The 19,309-nt window shown below is 40.2% G+C and overlaps 1 protein-coding gene across 1 annotated transcript in view; it reads right to left on the bottom strand.

The window, feature by feature from the left end:
• The window catches only part of LOC121520480 (cadherin-6-like), a 170,750-nt gene that overhangs the window by 22,999 nt on the left and 128,442 nt on the right, over positions 1–19,309 (bottom strand). The window contains exons 8-9 of the mRNA XM_041803944.1: positions 17,734–17,870; positions 12,876–12,997 (exon numbers count right to left, since the gene is read on the bottom strand). Of these exons, the coding sequence (XP_041659878.1) occupies positions 12,876–12,997; positions 17,734–17,870 (259 nt within the window). The remainder of the gene's footprint in view (positions 1–12,875; positions 12,998–17,733; positions 17,871–19,309) is intronic.

Here is a 19,309-nt window from a genome sequence, read left to right as displayed (position 1 = left end):
ATGAGTAGCCTTTTACGACATTTTTCTTAAACAGATGTGATGAGAATACCAAACAGTTTTATGGTTTTCTCTCTCTTGGATAAAATACCCCAGTCCATGAGTGCAAATGGTTAGAAGAAAGCTTGAGAAGAAGAAAGGACTGGTGAGATAACAAGCTGTGGCACACACTGAAGTTGATGTTCTTGTGTTTAAAACACATGGGCCAGACGTGGCCATCGAACAAGCCAGTCGGATCTGGCAACGTGTGCCTGGGTGTGCCTTTTTCGATGAGGTGCCATTTGTTGCGGCAATAAATTCACCTAGGATCTGCCTCACATAACTTAGAAACAAGATCTGGCTGCAGACCTCCACCTTGGGGTGATCTCAATCTAAAGGCCTTTGCACACTGGGTCCGATTATTTCATCCGAATTTTTCGCACGCTAAAAAAAGAAAATTGAGCTCATGTTGTTCTAATCAAGGTTGCACACTGACGCCAAAATTTTCGTCCGTCATTTTTTTTCAGAACAGTTTCGATTTTATGCAAAATTTTGCATCAGTCCAAGTCATTTCAATGGGTGAGTGATGATCCACAACAGTGCCTGCTGCTTCCTCCTTGCTTGCTCACCCCCACTGGACCCCTACTCATTCTCTCTCGCCCTGAAACCTCACTTCCAACACCAAAGTTTGCTCATTTATTATGTGGATATAAACCATGGAAATATAACAGATAGATGGGTGATTGATGATTCACATCAGTGCCCGTTACTTTATTCTCTCTTGCTCATTCACCCCCATCCAACTTCTCCCTCTCCTCCCACTCCTGAAACCTCACTTGAAACAGCGTCGTTTTCTATCAGTAATGGAAATATAACAGATAAAGGCATATGTTTGTTGCCTACTCACAGCTCATAACAGAGACAGAATTAAAAAGTTGCTCTCCATCTCTCCAAAATGGCTCAGCGCTATGATGCATGAGCAGGTGCTGAATGAAGCTCTCTGTCAGGACGGATCCAGCAGGATTTTAAAGGAGTGACGGAGATAAAGGCTCGCAGTACCAAACCATTTGCCACCTTCTACGAATTTTTGAGGCCAAGGCAAATAAAAACGCATTGGATCCAGAGTGCAAGGTCCGAATGCGTGACGTATTTTCAGATTACTGATCTAAAAAAAAAAAAAAAAAAAAAAAAAAAAAAAGCGCGTCTGAAAAAACAGATTCAGTGGGTAAAGACCTTAAGGGTGGGAACTGATTCACATTACCTGAAGCTGGAACCAGAATAACGGACTGAGTGAGATACTGAGTGACGTAGATTTCCCATTCACTGTCAGAGGTTACAGTTAGTGGCAATTTTTCACAACAGCATCATTTTATGAATAAAAATCAACAATTTACTAAGGAGGAGAAATCTAAATTTAACACACCAGAAACCCAGGATAACACAAGGAGGGTTAGGATTAGGCACCTGAACCCTAAAGGTCAGGGTAAGGGTAAGGGGGATGAAATTAAAAGTAACACACCACAAACTGAGGAAAACACAAGGAGGGTTAGGGTTAGGCACCTGAACCCTAAAGGTTAAGGTTAGGGTAAAGTGGAGGGGATGAACTTAAAAGAAACACACTACAACCTAAGGAAAAACCCAAAAAGGGTCAGTATGTCACTAACAGCCTTCTGGGTTAGGGTTAGCCCAAAGGTCTGTAACTGATGAGCTCATATGCCCCACTATAGAGATCTGCAGCCAGACTCCTCTCACCTGAAGGCTCATACCAATGTAGTGGTAACAGCAGCATCACCACATAAGCAGCAGGAGAAGATTCACAGACTCTGCAGCACAGTGATCACTTCTCTGAGTTCTGATGATGATTTCAGACAGACTTAAATGCAGGTTTGTCAAGGAACCCAGATGTGATTTTGGCTGTAATCCAAAAGTGTTATGTGCACCAGGTAACTTGAATACTACATATTGCAAGTTCAATATATCGTTCAGCCCCAGACCAGAGCGTGTGCTGTGCAACTGCAAAGTTTGACTGGAGCCATTCACTCTGCAGACAGCTTTGCATCTGGATTGCTGCACAGATGTCCTATGTAGCAATTCATTATCAGTTGCAGCAAGGCCACCATACATATCTTTAGTTTAGCTTTAAAGGTATCTCTCTGCAGGGATCCTTTTTTAAAAGTACTCCAACACTTAAATCTAGCCATTGACATAGATTCCTTAACATGTAAAACATAAGCTGCAGTTAAAAGTATTACTACTAAATATCCAAGGTTGTAGCATTTTAAATTCAAGGCTTCTTCAAATATACCAATGTGTCTTGTTGGCCTACTTTCACCAAACCCAGTTTAAAGGTTGGGGTGGTAGTAATGTCTGATTCCGTGCAAACACTGGTGTTTTTTTCATAACAGGAGATTACCAGCTGACTTTAGCCCCCTGTGTTCAGCGTGTCCCATAAGTGATTCATAAAAGCGCATCAGTGCACAATGACTACAGTACAGGACCACCTGCTCGGGGCAGGCGCACAGCTGCTTCTAGTTCTGCAGCTGAGGTTGTTTGAGTTCAGTGTGGCACGCTGAAATAATGTCACAGAGCAGCAGCGATCCGCACACTACCACTGAGTGTGCATGTGAGAGTAACTGTGTTAAGAAAAAACAACTAATTGCTTCTGTGGAGGAAGTTTGATCAGAGTAAACTAATGTGTAAGATTTAAGAAGCTGATTGCATTACTTTAAATAAACATTTTTGAGCTAAGATGAATACCTTTTTTTTATTCTAGCTGAGAACTTAAGGACTTCATGTTATCTAACTGGAGAATTAATGCATCAAAGTACAAATAAGCACATTCGCACAGGCTTTGTTTTTGTTTAAAAATCACAACAGGCTCCAACCTTGGGTATTATTTCAAAATTTGTCAATCATTTATATCAGTTCTAATTACACTGAGAATATTGTCAGGGATTTTGGCGACAGTTCAGTGCAAAGATAAAGTCTGGCTGGTTGATAAACAGAAGCAGTCTAATTAACAGACTGACAATTGATACAAATTAGGCTGGCAACGCTAGCTGATATGACAATGATGCCAAATTTTGATCGTAAGTGAAGCTTTAAAGATAAAAAAAAAGAGGATGCACAATAAATCTCAGGATATTTTAAATGCACCGGGTGGATTTGCAGAAAGATGGACACTTTTATCGGTGTGGTTTGAAGGAATCTTTGATGGGTTATAACAATCAGCTGAGGTTGTTTTTGACCTCTGTTAGTCCTGGTCTGAATTGTGGGCTATTTGTTACCTTGTTGTTTTGTCTGAGTTTACATGGGGACATTTACAAGCTAGCCGATATGATGTGTGAGGAAAACGCTCTCTATTTGGTCTGAAATTCTTGCAGGAAAAATCCTGGAGGTAAATAAAGTTTTGTTGACTCCTGCCTGGCCGCAGCTGCTCCAAAGACTCCTGCCAATTCTAAGATGGGCAGACAACATGGGCTGATGCTGGATCTGCTCATAAGATTTTATACTGCTTACAGACTTCACCCTTTTAACATCATCTTAGCTCCTAGTGCTAATTTTAGTATGCTCTAGGAGAGAGTACTTTCAAACATGGATATTACTGCTAATTCCTCACATTTTGTTCCTACTTCAATTGCAGGCCCTGGGACTTTCATTTTAGCAGCCCTTTAAGTATAGCCATAGTTTAAACATATCCTCTCATTACTGTTCCACACTCCGGTCTCTCAGGGTTCACATTTCAGCACCTGTGGACATGTTCTTACAAGTATAAAAGCTAGTAAACTAGACAGATTGTTTCCTCTACTTTTAAAAACAAAAAGCAGATGCAGAGAACAGACAGTTAAACAGTGAATGACAGAGCAGGATGTGTTTTCCAGTTTGTGCAAGGCCTGTGTGCTTACTCTGCAATGCGTGCATATCGGTGTGCAACTTCAGAAGGCATTTCAAGACAGCTCATGCTAACTTTGACATCACTTGGCTCTGATTTTTCCTGGAAAAAGATTTTAGGAGCAAAGACATGGCAACCTTCTTTAGGGCTTGAGTAGAACAAGAGAGAGATGAATCAGCATCACTTGGAGTGGCATTGATTTTAGGCATCTACAGTGCCTATAAAAGTGTTAAACCCTAACATACAGTGATTAACAAACCTATTAGACCACCTGTCATATTTGTCTCAGAGACCATCCAGCATCATGAAGTGCTTTAATGCGGACTCTTTCATTTTCAGTGAGCTCTCCACGTTTTACCATTTTGAACAGGAATGAGGAATTTCAAACTGCATTCACCTTTTTATATCCAAATTTCAGCCAGGTCACGGGGCTTCTCTGAGAAGTCAAAAATTAATCAAGCATAACATTCAACCACTAAAACTAATTAATCTACTTGGGTTTATTTTTTCAGACAATTACAGAAGAACAGCCTATAAGGACACGTCACAGCGGTCAGCTGACGCTTCTGAGGAAGACTGCAGATGACAGTCAAAACATGTCAAGGTAAAAACATCTCCTACAATTAATTGTCTTAAAAAAGAAACCCAAGTAGATTATTCAGAATAAGAAGACAAAATGAACTTTCTGGATTTACTAAAACTAATTTTTCTGTTCAGGAATGCAAGTAAATAACTATAATTTGACATATTAATAAAGAAATAATAATGTGCTTTACCATTTTTTCAGTTTTTTTGTGAATCAGTAAATTTGAAAATTAATGAATAACAATAATAATTATATTTTAGCATTAAAAATATCATTTGGGTTAAAGAGCTTCTACATATTGGTGTATTAACCATTGCAGAAACATAAAAAATGATTTTGGTAATTACCAATGCTGTTAATTTAGGGCAGCTGTTGCATAAACCTTACTTTGGGTGGTGGTCTAATAAATTTGTCAAGCACTGAATTTTACACCATTACACCATGAAGACAAAAGAACACACCAAGATAACGTTATTGAAAAGTCAGGGGATGGACACAAAATAAATTCCAAGGAACTGAACATCCGCTAGAGTTCAGTTAAATCCATCAACAAGGAATGGAAAGAATATGGCACATGTGCAAATCTGCCTAGATCAGACCGTCCTCACAAACTGAGTGAGCGTGCAAAAAGGAGGCTAATGAGAGAGGCCACCAAGACACCTATGACTACTCTGAAGGAGTTACAAGCTTCAGCAGCTGAGATGGGAGAGACTGCATATAATAAGTGTTGCCCAGGTCTTCTCCAATCAAAGTTTTATGGGAGAGTGGCAAAGAGAAAGATACTGTTGAAAAAAAACTCAAGTTAAATCAGGACCAGAGTTCACTAAAAAAAGCATGTGGGAGACTCCATGGTCAAGTGGAAGAAAGTTCTTTGGTCTGAAGTACGTTGGGTGGACACCAAACGCTGCACATCACCACAGACACTCTTATCCCAACTGTAAAGCATGGTGGTGGCACCATCATGCTGCGGGGATGCTTCTCAGCAGCCAGCCTTGAAAGGCTTGTAAAATGAATGCTGCAAAACAGAGCTTGAGCAGTTCTGCAAAGAAGAATGAAGCACATTTGAGTATCCAGATGTTTAAGCCTGATTGAGACCTATTCACTCAGACTCAGTGCTGTGATTGCAGCCATAGGTGACTCTACTAAATACTGACTTGAAGAAGATAAATATTTATGTAGTCACTTATTTTACATCCACATTTTGATTCCATTAACATTACTTTGTAGAAATGTTTTTTCTTTTTTAAATATTTACCATGATCGATTTATAAAATCGAAAAAAATTACAATCTTATGAAATTATTTTACTTGCATTTTTTTTTTTTTTTGTTGGAAGTGTAACACCGTTGGGACATCCACTCGCTGACTGAGTCCTCCTCTAAGCCACATGCACAGACAAACATCACAGTTGGGCAGCTGATTCAGCAAATCTGACCTTTAAATATCACAGGATGAGATGATGTGTGCATGATACAGATGCAGGGATTAAAACTTGAATTATCAAAGTAAGAAAGATGACATAACCAATTGGTTTCTGTTTATAGATCAGTGTCTTATCTCTGGCTTTAAAGGAAAATACATGTTGACTTTTTAAATTAACATGTGCCTTTTCTATATATGAAGAAACACAAGATTTCAACATTTTTGTGCAAATTGAGAAATGCACTCTGGGTATTGATGTCATATGACCGCCTTGTTCTTCTTCCCACATCGTTCTCACCTTGATCTACATTAAATTAAGGTCCTCCTTATTTTTCTCTTCACTAAAACAGCGATCAGATTTATACTCTTAAGGATGAAACTTCACAGGACGAGCAGAGCAGCCATCTGACATCACTACTAAACATGAATAACACAAAAACAGCAGCCTAAAGGTGAATTCATCATCTTAATGTCTCCAAAGTGTATAATCTAGTGTATATCTTTGTAAAACATATGTATAAAATACATGAATGTAGCTCCATAGGTTCAAACATCTTCATTTGCAGGGTTCTCTTTAAATTTAAGCCTATGTTTCTTGTGGGATAATAAAGGACATACAGTATATTTTTGTCCATGCTGCTCCTCTCACACTAAGCCTTGGCTGGCTGAGGTGAACTGATAATTAGCGTCTCCTCCACTGATTCACAGCAGCTGCAGTAAAACTCATCATGTGACTGCTGAGGGAATAATCTCTGTTTAAACAGGGTGTAATGAAAGTGGAGACACCAGAGGCACAGACGCCTGCAGTCAGGCCCTGATGGGGTTTGGATCCAGTTCCAGGTAAGAGACTTGGATTTGTAAATCTCTGAGGGTGAAACAGCTCTGCTCAGTCTTTCATTCCTCTTTTCCCTTCATGTTTATGAGGAGAGAAAATGCTTCAAACAGCTCCGACTGAGTCCTCTGCTGCTTAAAATAACCGATTATATCAGCTGTCACTTAATACTGCTAATTCTCTAGTTTTGAAAATTTGTGCTCTCAATCTAGTTTGAAGGCTTATTCACTGCAGATTGATGTTCACTTGGTAAATTATGGTCCCATTTACAATTAAATAAACCATTAAGAGCATGCTCATGGGCATTGCTTCATCTAAAGGGTAACTAAACCCCCGAGTTTCAGCCTAAGTAAATTTATGCTGCCATTTCAAAATTGTCTCTAGAGCAGCACCGTGACAACAGGGAGAGAGCAGGAGGGATAAAACATGCTCAGCCACTCCTTCATGCCACCATCATCATCAGTCAATGCAATACAAACACACGTATGAAATCATGGACATGTTAAACTAGGTTAAGCAGGGTACACAGAATTTCTGTTAGCTGGCACTTAATGATTTTGGCCGGTTTCACAGGTGGATGACCGGCAGATTAAAATACTAACCCTTTAAGCGCCAAAGTCGCAAAATTGCGACAAGCAACATTGCTGAATTAAACAGGCTATAGCAGCAAATATGGTGCCTAATGTTGTTACTACTTTACACTAGGAGATGGTGGACATGAGTAACCTTAATCCCAGCAGCTTGTGTTTCTGTTCAAAGTCTTTGAGAGAGAGAGAGTTTTGAGAGACCCATCCCCTGACTATTCATGTGATCAACGTGGATGACCTCAAACAAAGCCTGTCTCTGGAGAACTTTAGAGATCCTGATATGCAGGGAAATCAATGATATGATAGGATTTTAAGTTAGCCATTGCTGTATGCAATAAAGAAGCTCAAACAAAGGGAACTGCAGATAACTGAACATAGATGCGGCTGTTGGGACAAGAACGGGCCTGGGCCTAGCAGAAGTGGACTCTGATGAGTGGATAAATCTACCTTTGACCAATCTTAGATGAAGAGCAGCTGCATTCAACACAGAATCATGTCACGCAGAAAGGCTTGGCTTGTTATGGCTGACGACGAGAGCACCATCTCTGTTCCCTGTGACTGGGTGTTCATGCTTGGGACGTCCAAGCTAATCAACAACGAGAGGACATGACAGTCTACTTTTGTCTTTCTCCAGGCCTACTCCAAATAGACAGTGATAGATGGATTTTTCTGTTTTAGTGGAGGTTACAATTGAGATCATCAGTTTATGAAGACTAATATTGGACAACTGACTGTAAGACTTAATATCATTTGTAAATTAGAGTTTTAAGGTGGTGTCTAGTTAACAGAGCACTGGCATTTTTTTTTTGTTTCTTTTTGGACCATTGGTGTTTTCAGTGGAGGATGGTATTTGGCTATTGTTAGCGGCTAAGTTATGGTAGCAGCGAATGTGCCAACAAACTATCTTAGAGCTAACTCAAAATCTGGAGCTGAGGGCTTTTGTTATTTGTGTTAAACTTAGGTATTTTTTGGCCTAAGTTTAATGCATGATTTTCATTATGTTTGTTTGGATTGGGGCTCTCAAACTTTTCAGCCCACAACCCCCAAAATACAGATGCCAGAGACCAGGGACCACCACTGTACCTGAAAGTGGTTGAAGCATGAACGTGCCCAATTCCAGTGTAGTCATGTGCAGATCTACATTTTAAGTTTTTTTAAACATTACTTTGATTGAAGCATACATTTCAAGCATCTGAAGCATCTGAAGCATATAAATAATGCTTTCACACTGGGCATGAACCAGACCAGACCACCTCTTTTGGCTGGACCAAGGTCCGGCTGTTTAACCACGGTCCAAGGGAGGTTTCACACCTATCATTTTGGTTCGGACCAAATGACGTAGGTGTGAAAGCCCCCTAAGAGTCAGTAAATTGTAATTTAGCCGGGGAGTATCTCTCTTTTTAAGACACTTTCAAGTCTTTGCTGGGGTTCTAGAATCAAGCAGGCCCCAAGTGCACTGTTAAAGTTTTTAGCTACACAGTTATTGTTTTTATTGAGAGCCCCCTGGTGGTGAAATTTAACATATTGTGCATTTAATATTTTAAAACCTTTCGAAGAGCAGCATGAGAGAAAGAAATGTGTTGAGTATTGTCTCCTCTAGGTGGACTCACCATGAGCAGCCTGAATGTGAAATGGTGGTGTGTGTTCAAGGAAACTAAGACTCAAGGGTCCAAGAAATCATGCTGAATCATTTATTTGCAGCAAGCAGATTAAAGGGCACTCATTGCTTTTTGAGCATCTAATATAGCATGAGCCTCCAACCAAGTTCGTAGGCAGATGATGACCAACGGGTCAAAGCTCTGAGCTATTGAAGAAGCAGTTGTTGCTGTTCCTATGTGAGAGAAATGAGCAGTGAAGCAATCTGGTGGGAGAGGGGGCGCGAAGATGGGGGCAAACCAAGCTCTGGACTTCAGCTACCCTCCTCCACGGCAAAGAGAGGCTCATGTCTGCTGGCTTGGGGTTGGCTTCTCATGGACGACAGAGGGCAAAAGGCAGAATTAGTTTCAGAGATCAGAACAGATGTACACAGTTTCTAATAATAAATCAGTATAAGGCCTAAGAACTCTGCCCTCTACTTAGTGATTAACTTGTGCAGAAGTGGTATCAATATCATGGCTTTGTAGTTTCTCTTGCTTAAGCAGAAGATGGATGGATGGATTTTCAAGCAGGCTGTTTTATGGATGGATGTGAAATTGAATACCTGCAATGAGTCATTTAATCGAGGAGGGCTGCATTTTTACCGTTTAGCGCTTATGGTGGATAGACTGACGTGCAAAACAGCGACAGAGAAGGTGGCACAAAAGGAGGTGAAATCAAACCACGCTGAGTCATACAACTTCCATGTGGAATCAGCCAAGCCAGAGAACATACAGCGAAAAGCAAGGAGCCGCACTCAATGTAGCATTGTTTGATTGAATGGGATGCAGTGCAGGCTGGATGGCATGGCATCGGGGCACAGGTGGAGAAATTTCTGAAATTCAGATCAGGACAGAGATTCTGCAGTTTGATATTCAAGCCAAGAATATGAACTACAGGAGTGAGTAACCCAGTTGAATACTAGATAAGGAATTGTAGAGCACCATGAAAACATCTGAATAAAGCTCATGAAAACATCCAGCAATTTCATGTTACATAAATGATTCTCAAAAAGGCCAAAACAGAATCATTTTACCTGCATGCTGCTATATAGAGCCTCGACTTAATGTGAACATATGAGGTCTAAATGAACTCCCAATCAGACCCCTCTGTGTTAAAGAGGAGACATGTTTGACATGTTGCACATTTAGTTGAAAAATTAGCTTGTTATTTGCACATGGTTGCTAAACTCAGGCTTAAGGAAGTTGACACTGTCATGAAAATAACAATCAAAGAGGAGCACATTACAATTGCTACTGGCCCACCAACTATGGCTGAAAGTGCTTGAGTTTACTATTAGACAATTCTTATTACTTTGGGTTAATGGGCTAAAAGTCTATTAGCGCAGGTTTAATATGGGTATAGCCTAATCCAGTGGTTTTCAAACTTTTTTTGCTCGAGGCACACAAAAGGTTAAGCCAAAATCTAAAGGCGCACCATATTCATATTGTTAAAAGTGATCCAAAAACATGGCAAAAAGTGGTGAAAAAAAGTAGAAAATTGGCAAAAAGTGTCCAAAAGATGGGTTAACAGTGGCAAAAATGTGTTGAAAGTGTCAATAAGGTAAAAAGAATTGGGAAAGGTAGTAAAAATTGCTTAGAAGTGATGAAAAAATGTGGCAAAAATGGGGGAAAAAGTGTCCGAACAAAGGCAAAAATAGGCGAGACTGGCACAATGTTGCAATAATGGGTTCAAAGTTGCAAAAAGGTGGTCATAAGGGATTGAAAGTGAATAAAAAGTTGGCAAAAATGTCCCAACTATAGCAAACTGGCAAAAAAAAAAAAAAAAAAAAAAAAAAAAAAAATTGGCCAGAAATGGGTTCAAAGTGGCAAAAACTAGTGAAAATGTCAAAAAGGTTGCAATAATGGGTGACCAATGGCAAAAAAGTGAGTAAAAATAGGTTAAAAGGGAAGAAAAATATGGCAAAATAGGGCAGAAAAGTGGCCAAACAAAGGCAAAAAATGGGTGAAAATTGGCATAGTGTGGCAAAAATGGGTTAAAAGTAGCAAAACAGTGGTAAAAAAAGATTAAAAGTTGCAAACAATTGGTAAAAAGAGGTAGAAGGTGATGAAAAATTGACAAAAATGCTGCCGATCCAACACACATGCACTGATATCAATAAATCACACCTGGGGAGGCCCCATTCTTTGTGCTACACCACTGACTGGATATACATGGCAGTTTGAAGAGGGTTTTAAGTTATATTTGCAAAAGACATTCCCAATATGCTACACTGGCTACATAAAATTTAGTTCAGTTCTGCAGGAAATGCAAGGCAAGGCGAGGCAAACTTCAAAGCTTCCACATAACCTTTCTGAATAGCCACAGAAATGTTGCTCAAGAGGCTGTTTTGCAGGCATGAGTCACCGTCTTTTGCATCACCGACACAACTCAGCCAAAACATGCACATGTAGCTTAACTGTGAGCTTCCCAGGTTAAAATCATTTACCTGCAAGGATCTGTCCTGTTGGGCTGGTGGAAAATGCAGAGTTCTCAGCTTGATGAAGACGTCTTCTAGGCTTGTTGAGTGGCGTCATCATTCTCTGACGTAGACAAATGCGGCAGCATTGTAGCTGAAGAGAAAGCTGGAGCGTACTCGAGGACTTGGATCCTGGAGTTCATAATGGCGAGTGACGACTGAATGGTGGCTAAGGCTGATACCAGAACTTCCACTGGGTCTGTCATGGCTGCACTGTAGTTTGACTGCATGCTTCGCCATGCGTCAACACCTACTGACCGTGTTTTTAATGCATAGCACAGGGCAGTACTGCTGGACTATGCACCGCTGGTTATGACATTTTGTGAAAGTAATGAAGTGTTTGACATTTGTCTGGAGTCAACACAGCTGTTGTTGAGATTTAACCAGATATTTTAATTTGGTTTCGGCAAAAATTTCTGCTTTGCTCAATCTCTGCGCTAAATGTATGTGCAGCGGTCATTCTGGCATCTGGGAAAAATAAAAAAAGCGTATCTGCTGTTGAGGGCTCCGGACTGCAGGACCCATGACGTAGTGCCGTTGCTCTAATAATGGACCAAAAACGCATCTGGTGGAATTATGTTTTAAGTTGGGGCTGGAACATGAGCCCTGTTGCCAGGGCGTCAGCGGAGTTGTTGGTGCTGTACTTTCCTTTATCAATAATCTGCAGTTGATGGTCAGATATGGACGTTTCCGTGAGTATTGTGTCAAGTTCTCGGTGAGAGGCTCCTGATGGAATTGTATTATTGTTTACCCCAGAAACCTGGGCACTGGTCGGCCTGCCACGGATCCTCATCGTGAATGGGAAATGACAAACAAGCAGCACGGTAAGCAGGAGTGTGTTGACTGACAGCCACGTCGATCTCATGTAGAGCTTGCCAAAAGCAGCTTGCAAAAAGCGGCAAAGAGTAGGCACGCAAGAGCAGCTTGAATAGAGCGGAGTGCATTTAGCCAACTGTATGTCACCTTTTAACAAATCTAGATAAAAGATGACTCTTTTAACCAAAGTGGGGGATCTGGAGGAATTCTTTTGGTTTCTGATAACAGAATCAGGGTCTAAAAAATGGACATTTTTAGGCACACCTAAACAGTATCGCTTTTCTTTCCTTTTCAAAAGTACAAGCCTTTTGGGTTGGGGCTTGCAGCACTGATTCACTCTAATAGATCATGTGTTTTCCTTCAGTATTGATGTTGTCATTGCTTCATTTATGCATGAAAAATAGGGTTTGAAACTACTGTCGCTTTATATGTTCACTGGTGGAATAATCTCCTAGTGTTTGCAGCTCCATAGACAACAATAAGCTCTAGGAACCTTTTGAGTTTTAAAGGGACTTTTCCAGACCTGGTAAAAATGCAAGTAAGAATAAGACAATATAACTGGTATGATTAAAAAAAAATCCAACAATCCCACTCCTCCTCTATTAAGGAGAACAGATTATAAAATTCAACAGAGAGGTGATGAAGCATACCTGTCCGGCCTTCGCCCTCTCACACACGAATGTCTCGTACACTGTGGCGAAGGTGGGGGCGTTGTCGTTGATGTCGAGCAGGCGGATGTAGACGGGAACATGGCTGCTCTGACGAGGATTATCTGCAAGGCAAACACAGGGAAGAGTTCATGCTGGGAAACTAAACCCCCCCTCCGCCGTCACACTGTGAGCTGTTTCCTCCAACAAGCTCAAGCACTTAAGTGAAGGCCACCGCTGAGCAGTCACTGCCTTGCTTAAGGGCACCATGTGAGGATCTTACAAGAGAAGACACAGGCATAAAATATAAAATATGAGAACAAGGAAAAGAAGTAAAAATAAGTGATTGCATAAGCTCTGACATATTCTTTAAGCCTGTGTTTGAATTTTTGGGTTTTTGAGCCACGTAATTTTCCCAGCACGACTCAGTTCAACCCAGGAAACCAATCAGGCTTCATTTCACACCTGAGCATCAGCGGCACTGAGCTATTCTGATAGAAATGAACCTTACATAAGGAAAAAATAAAAGATTTATTTTAAAAGCTCACAAAAAACGTTACTTGAGTTATTTTGTAAAGGTTTCTCTGTTTTACCAAGGATTTAAGAGAAATCCTCAGTGTCTGGCACATCTATTTTGGATAAACTTTAAAATAGTTTTGACATTTCACTCAGCTTTGTGCTCAGTTACTTTAATCCACAATATCCACAAAGTCCATACATGCAACATTCTGTTTGCACAATGCAATCTGGAGTGCTTTTCTAAGCAGGTGTCCAAGGCAGCGCTACAGGCTGTCTTTGTGGGTACCTGAAGCATCATGCTACTCTGCTCCGCTTCAGATACGGGCTGAGTCTAGCTTGTTTCCACGGACCAATCTTCACGGAGCCGATAGGCCCAAACAGGAAGACACAAAAGAGAACGTGCAGAACATCAGGTCAAAATAAAACCCCAGGTACAGACTGATGATCGTCTATATAGGTGGGTATTTTTGAAAATAGAGGTTTTCCTCTTCTGCTTCCAAAAATAGTCCAATCCACACATGCAACATTCTCAAAAACATCAGGGCGCTTTATGTCAGCAATAGTCCTGTGTTGTGCAGGTGAAGCAGTTAGAAAATGTCTAAAAAAATCCTCTGTAATGAACCTGGCAAGCCAGATGACAGTTTAATCTGGGAAACCTCCCAAAAAAAGTGTTTTGGAAGGGCAGGACTTTGCAACAAATTCTGGTGAGGCTGTGACCTTAAAGGCAGGTGCTGTCATAGTTTATAAATGCTGGAGCATGTTGGTGGATAAAACTCAAACCGAGGCCGGTTGGGAGAAGTGCAAACACATCTCATCTGTAAAGAGAAGCTTTCAGTGAGGTTCTTTGCACCTCTTTCAATAAAGAAATGCAATCCAGATCTGATAGACCCTGTCGCTACATCTGAGCTAATAGCTTCACTAGCAGTCATTGCTACCAGCTTGCAATACAACTAAACCCTGCCTGTAGATACTGCTTCTCCTTAAATGATGCTGATTGGTCAGACTTGGCACAGCTGTTTCATATTGGAGCTTTGCAGGATGGATCTGCCTGATGACAGACATGAAATCTTACCAATCCATTGGCTTTGCAAGTTGAAATTCAATCAGCCAAGTTGTAAACATAGATGTAAGTAAAAAAGGCACTGGTAAAAATACTGAAATACTTTGTATGGAAAGTGGAGAGATATCTTAATATCAGATGGTCCAGCAATAACATTCTAGTCTAATTTTTTTGTCTCCTTGACTGAAACTAAATTTACTTTTTGTTGGCGCAATTCTGATAAAACTGACGGTACATCTGAGCTTAATGCTACATGCTAATTGCGACCATTGCAAGCAGCTTCCAGTACAATTAAATCCCGCCCATAGCTACAGCCTCGTTCTCCTCAAATTATGCTGATTGGTCCAAAAAGTGTTCAGTCGGCACAGACGGTGTGGATCGGAGCTTTTTAGGATGGATTTGCCTGATGACAGACTGGAAAATCCATCTGCTTTGCAAGATTAACACGATGCCATGGACAATGAAAAATTACATTTTGAGTATGAAAATAACAAAATTTTATACAAGGCCACAAGTCCTTTCCAAAAGACATACACCTTTAGCTTCCCAATGTACTTATCCATTGTTAAAGCAAAATATTACCATAATAATATTGAAGTGAACATCAAATCAGCCCCAGAAGAAAAAGTAGGCTGTTGTTTACATTTGTTGTGCATTTTAACCTGCACACTTTGTAAAAATTATCAAAACTGAGAAAAATCACTCATATCTAACAGTTTATACAATTTAAACTATTAACCATTACACTGATTTGAGACCCTTACAATGAGATTTATCAACACATACAAAGACCCGTTATTATGACAACACTGCCCATGTATGTGTGTTTGTCATGCCTCTTCAAGACACCGAGTTCTGAATATAAAATGTGTAAAAAAATAACTATTAAACTCTTTTCTTAAATGTTTTTCAAACAGCAAAAATGTCTCTCAGCAGGACACAAACTCTTATCTCTGCAAACTCACAAACGCATATAAACTCACATACAAGCACACACATGCAGAGAGTGTGTGGGTGGGATTGATACACACAGACGGGCTCGCTACAGGCAACTTCAAACAGACTGTTTGAATTTTTGCATGAATCATCCGTAAGTGGACGCTTAAGCTTAGATTCTCTTCAACACGGCCAGATTTAACATCTCACCATCTCTGTGTGGTCGTTTTATTTTTGTTCCTTCACTTACTGCTGATAATCAGTGAGACATCTCAACACCAAATATTCAGCTATGCTCCAACATTACTGACCCTTTGATGGTGCTCTAATTGGTTTGTTGACCCACCAATCACAGAGCACCCTCTCATATCTATTGCTGACTACATCTAATTGTCAAACTCCCACCTGGACCAAGTCTTAGGCATCACAGTTCAATGGTGACCTTGGATTGGTTGCTTCAACATGCTTGTTTGCAAGAGAACCTTATGACCATCAAGGAAGTTTCATTCACCCTGCTTCTTCATCCAAGGATTAATCATGAAAAAAGATCTTTTGGATTTCATTCTGGTTGAGCACACCAGTAATCCAGCCCAAATTACCCCACATTACTTTAGTACACTTACTAACATCCTATTGCTAGTAACATTAGCATAGTGTTATGTTGAGAATGTCGTTCTGCTATGCAGCCAAGCTAAACGCTAATGCTGGTCTAGTAAAGATAGCCCGAGAAATACAATTTCAAGCAAGATCAGGTAACATTGCTGCAGACCCCAAATGCCTCGGACACAAACTGTTTAAATTCCTCCCCTTTGGTACGCATTACGAGAACTGCAAGCCAAAACAACACCAAACAGAAATGGTTTCTTCCCCCAGGCAGTCACTCTGATGACCGACCAACAGTCACAGAGTCACTCTGATGACCAATCGACAGTTACAGAGTCACTCCGGTGGCTAATCAACAGTCACAGAGTCACTCTGATGACCAATCAACAGTCACAGAGTCACTCTGATATCCAATCAACAGTCACTAAGTCACTCTGATAACCAATCAACAGTCGCAGAGTCACTCTGATAACCAATCAACAGTCAATAAGTCACTCTGATAACCAATCAACAGTCACAGAGTCACTCTGGTGGCTAATCAACAGTCAATAAGTCACTCCGGTGGCTAATCTACAGTCACAGAGTCACTCTGATATCCAATCAACAGTCACTAAGTCACTCTGATAACCAATCAACAGTCAATAAGTCACTCTGATAACCAATCAACAGTCACAGAGTCACTCTGATATCCAATCAACAGTCACAGAGTCACTCTGATAACCAATCAACAGTCAATAAGTCACTCTGATGACCAATCAACAGTCACAGAGTCACTCTGGTGGCCCCACAACAGTCACAGAGTCACTCCGGTGGCTAATCAACAATCACAGAGTCACTCTGATAACCAGTCAACAGTCACAGAGTAACTCTGATAACCAATCAACAGTCACAGAGTAACTCTGATGACCAATCAACAGTCACAGTCACTCTGATGACCAATCAACAGTCACTAAGTCACTCTGATAACCAATCAACAGTCACAGAGTCACTCTGATAACCAATCAACAGTCACAGAGTAACTCTGATGACCAATCAACAGTCACAGAGTAACTCTGATGACCAATCAACAGTCACAGAGTCACTCTGATAACCAATCAACAGTCCCAGAGTTACTGTGATGCATAATGTTAAATATTCTGCACTTTGTCTCATGGCTCTACTGTTGCTCCAGTACAGAGCCTACATTCTTGCATCTTTTACTCTCTGATCATGTCTAGTCAGCGCCCTCACACCTTTTGCACATCTTGCAACCATAGTTGTTTGAAACTATCCTGTTGTCTTTGGTCGTCCACATTCATAAATGGTCTAAGATTTCAAAACCACTTAGTGTGTGGCCATCTTAAGAGTTCTATATCTTTTGCAGTAAATCAGTGAAAGAAATTACTCTTTCTCTGTACAGAGTATTAAAAACTGCACTTTAGAAAGTGGAACTTCATTCCTGGTTAGATTTTAAGCTGCTTTTATAATGAGCTAAATCAAACACGGTAGATATTGTTATGTATGATGCAGATAACTGAAAACCTTGACTCTAACTATCTACATGGCTCTAAAATCCTCTCAAAAGAAGAATAACACCTGCTCCCCTGATGGTTTCCCGCTCAGCCAGTCTCTGATACTATATTTAGTGTTATACAATTTAAGTGCCTGTGATTGATGTGTTGTGGTAGCAGACGCTCCGTCTGGCTCCATACATCATCAATACATCCCAGCATCTGTGTAAATACTTGGCTCCGCTGGACTTACTGAACTCAGAAGCGATGACGGAGATGTTGTGCCAGGCGCTCTCTTCTCTGTCCAGGGTCCGGAGTAGGAACACGGATCCGTTACCAGGGTGGATGTTAAACAGGCGGTCCATGTCAGTGCGGCGGTCAATCGAGTACCTGAGACAAGAGACAACAAGAAGGTGAGACGGGGCTAAAAGTTAAAACAGGAACACTTAAATATCACCAGGGAGATACTGTGTTTGCCAGGATGATTGATTTCTCTCAATCTGTGGAGATGAACATGATATGGTGGGCAAGACGGCTCAAAAGGGGGGAAACTGCGGGCCAGTGGAAGACAGCAAAATCATGGTCCTTTGTAAAGTGAAGCTAGAATAACCAAATTTTAATGTCTTTTTTTTTGTTGTTGTTGTTTTTTTTTAAGGTTTATTTTTGTGCATTTTGTGCCTTTATTTGATAGAGGAGAGGACAGTGGCTAGAGTCGGAAACAGGGAAGGGAGCGGGGAGAGACATGCGGTGAAGGGCCTCAGGCCAGATTCGACCAAAATGGCAGAAAAAGTAGTGAAAAGAGTTTTATAGTTGCATAATAGGTTGAAAGAAGCAAAATAGGGCTGAAAACATGGTGGGAAGGGTTTATAAAGTGGTAAAATAGTATAAAAAATAATTTTAAAAAATGGACAAAAAATATGGCGAAATAGAAAAAGTGTTAAAATGGGTTAAAAGAGGCAAAAATGGGCAGAAACATGGTGGTTATTTTAAAAAGTTGCAGAATTTTATAAAAATTAAATAATTGGCAGAAAAGATAGTAAAAGGGATTTAGAAAGTGGCAAAAATGGTTTAAAAAGTCGCAAAGGTGGTGAGAAAGGGTTAAAAGTACCTAAGCAAGCAAATAGCTTCTAAAAAAAGCTTAAAAAAGTGGGAAAAATGCTTGAAATTAGAAAGAAAAGACAGAATACACGGTGAAATAGGATGAAAAGTTGTAAAAACTGGTTAACAGATGCAAATCAAAAATGGCAAGGAATCAAAAGTGTTGAAATGGGGTAATAGTGATGGAAACAGTCAGTGAAAGTGGTGGAAAGAGTTCTATATATTGCAGAATAGGTTAAAAGAAGCAAAAAGGGTCAGAAAGAGTGGTGGGAAAGGATTAAAAGATGGAAAAATAGTATAAAAATGTAAACACTGGTAGAAAGGATGGTGAAATAGGATTTTAAAAAGTGTTAAAATGGATTAAAAGAGGCAGAGAAATGGGCAGAAAAGTGGTGGCTATTTTAAAAAGTGGCAAAAATGTATAAAAGTTGAATAATTGGCAGAAAAGATAGTAAAGGGGGATTTAGAAAGTGACAAAAAAAATTGTCACTTTGCTTTGAAAGTAGCAAAAGGGGTGAAGAAAAAGTTTTAGAAAAGGCTTAATGAAGAGGAAAAATGGCTTAAAATAAAAAAGAGACAGAATACATGGTGAAATTGGATGAAAAGTTGCAAACACTGGTCATCAGTTGCAGAAATGTGTCAGAAATGGAAATGCGTGAAAAGTGTTGAAATGGGATAATAGTGATCAAAATGGGCAGAAAAAGTGGTGGAAAGTTCTAAAAGTTGCAGAA

This window comes from Cheilinus undulatus, linkage group 13 (assembly GCF_018320785.1).
Source record: "Cheilinus undulatus linkage group 13, ASM1832078v1, whole genome shotgun sequence".
Classification (NCBI taxonomy): Eukaryota; Metazoa; Chordata; class Actinopteri; order Labriformes; family Labridae; genus Cheilinus; species Cheilinus undulatus.
This window is presented reverse-complemented; position numbering and strand designations above follow the sequence as displayed.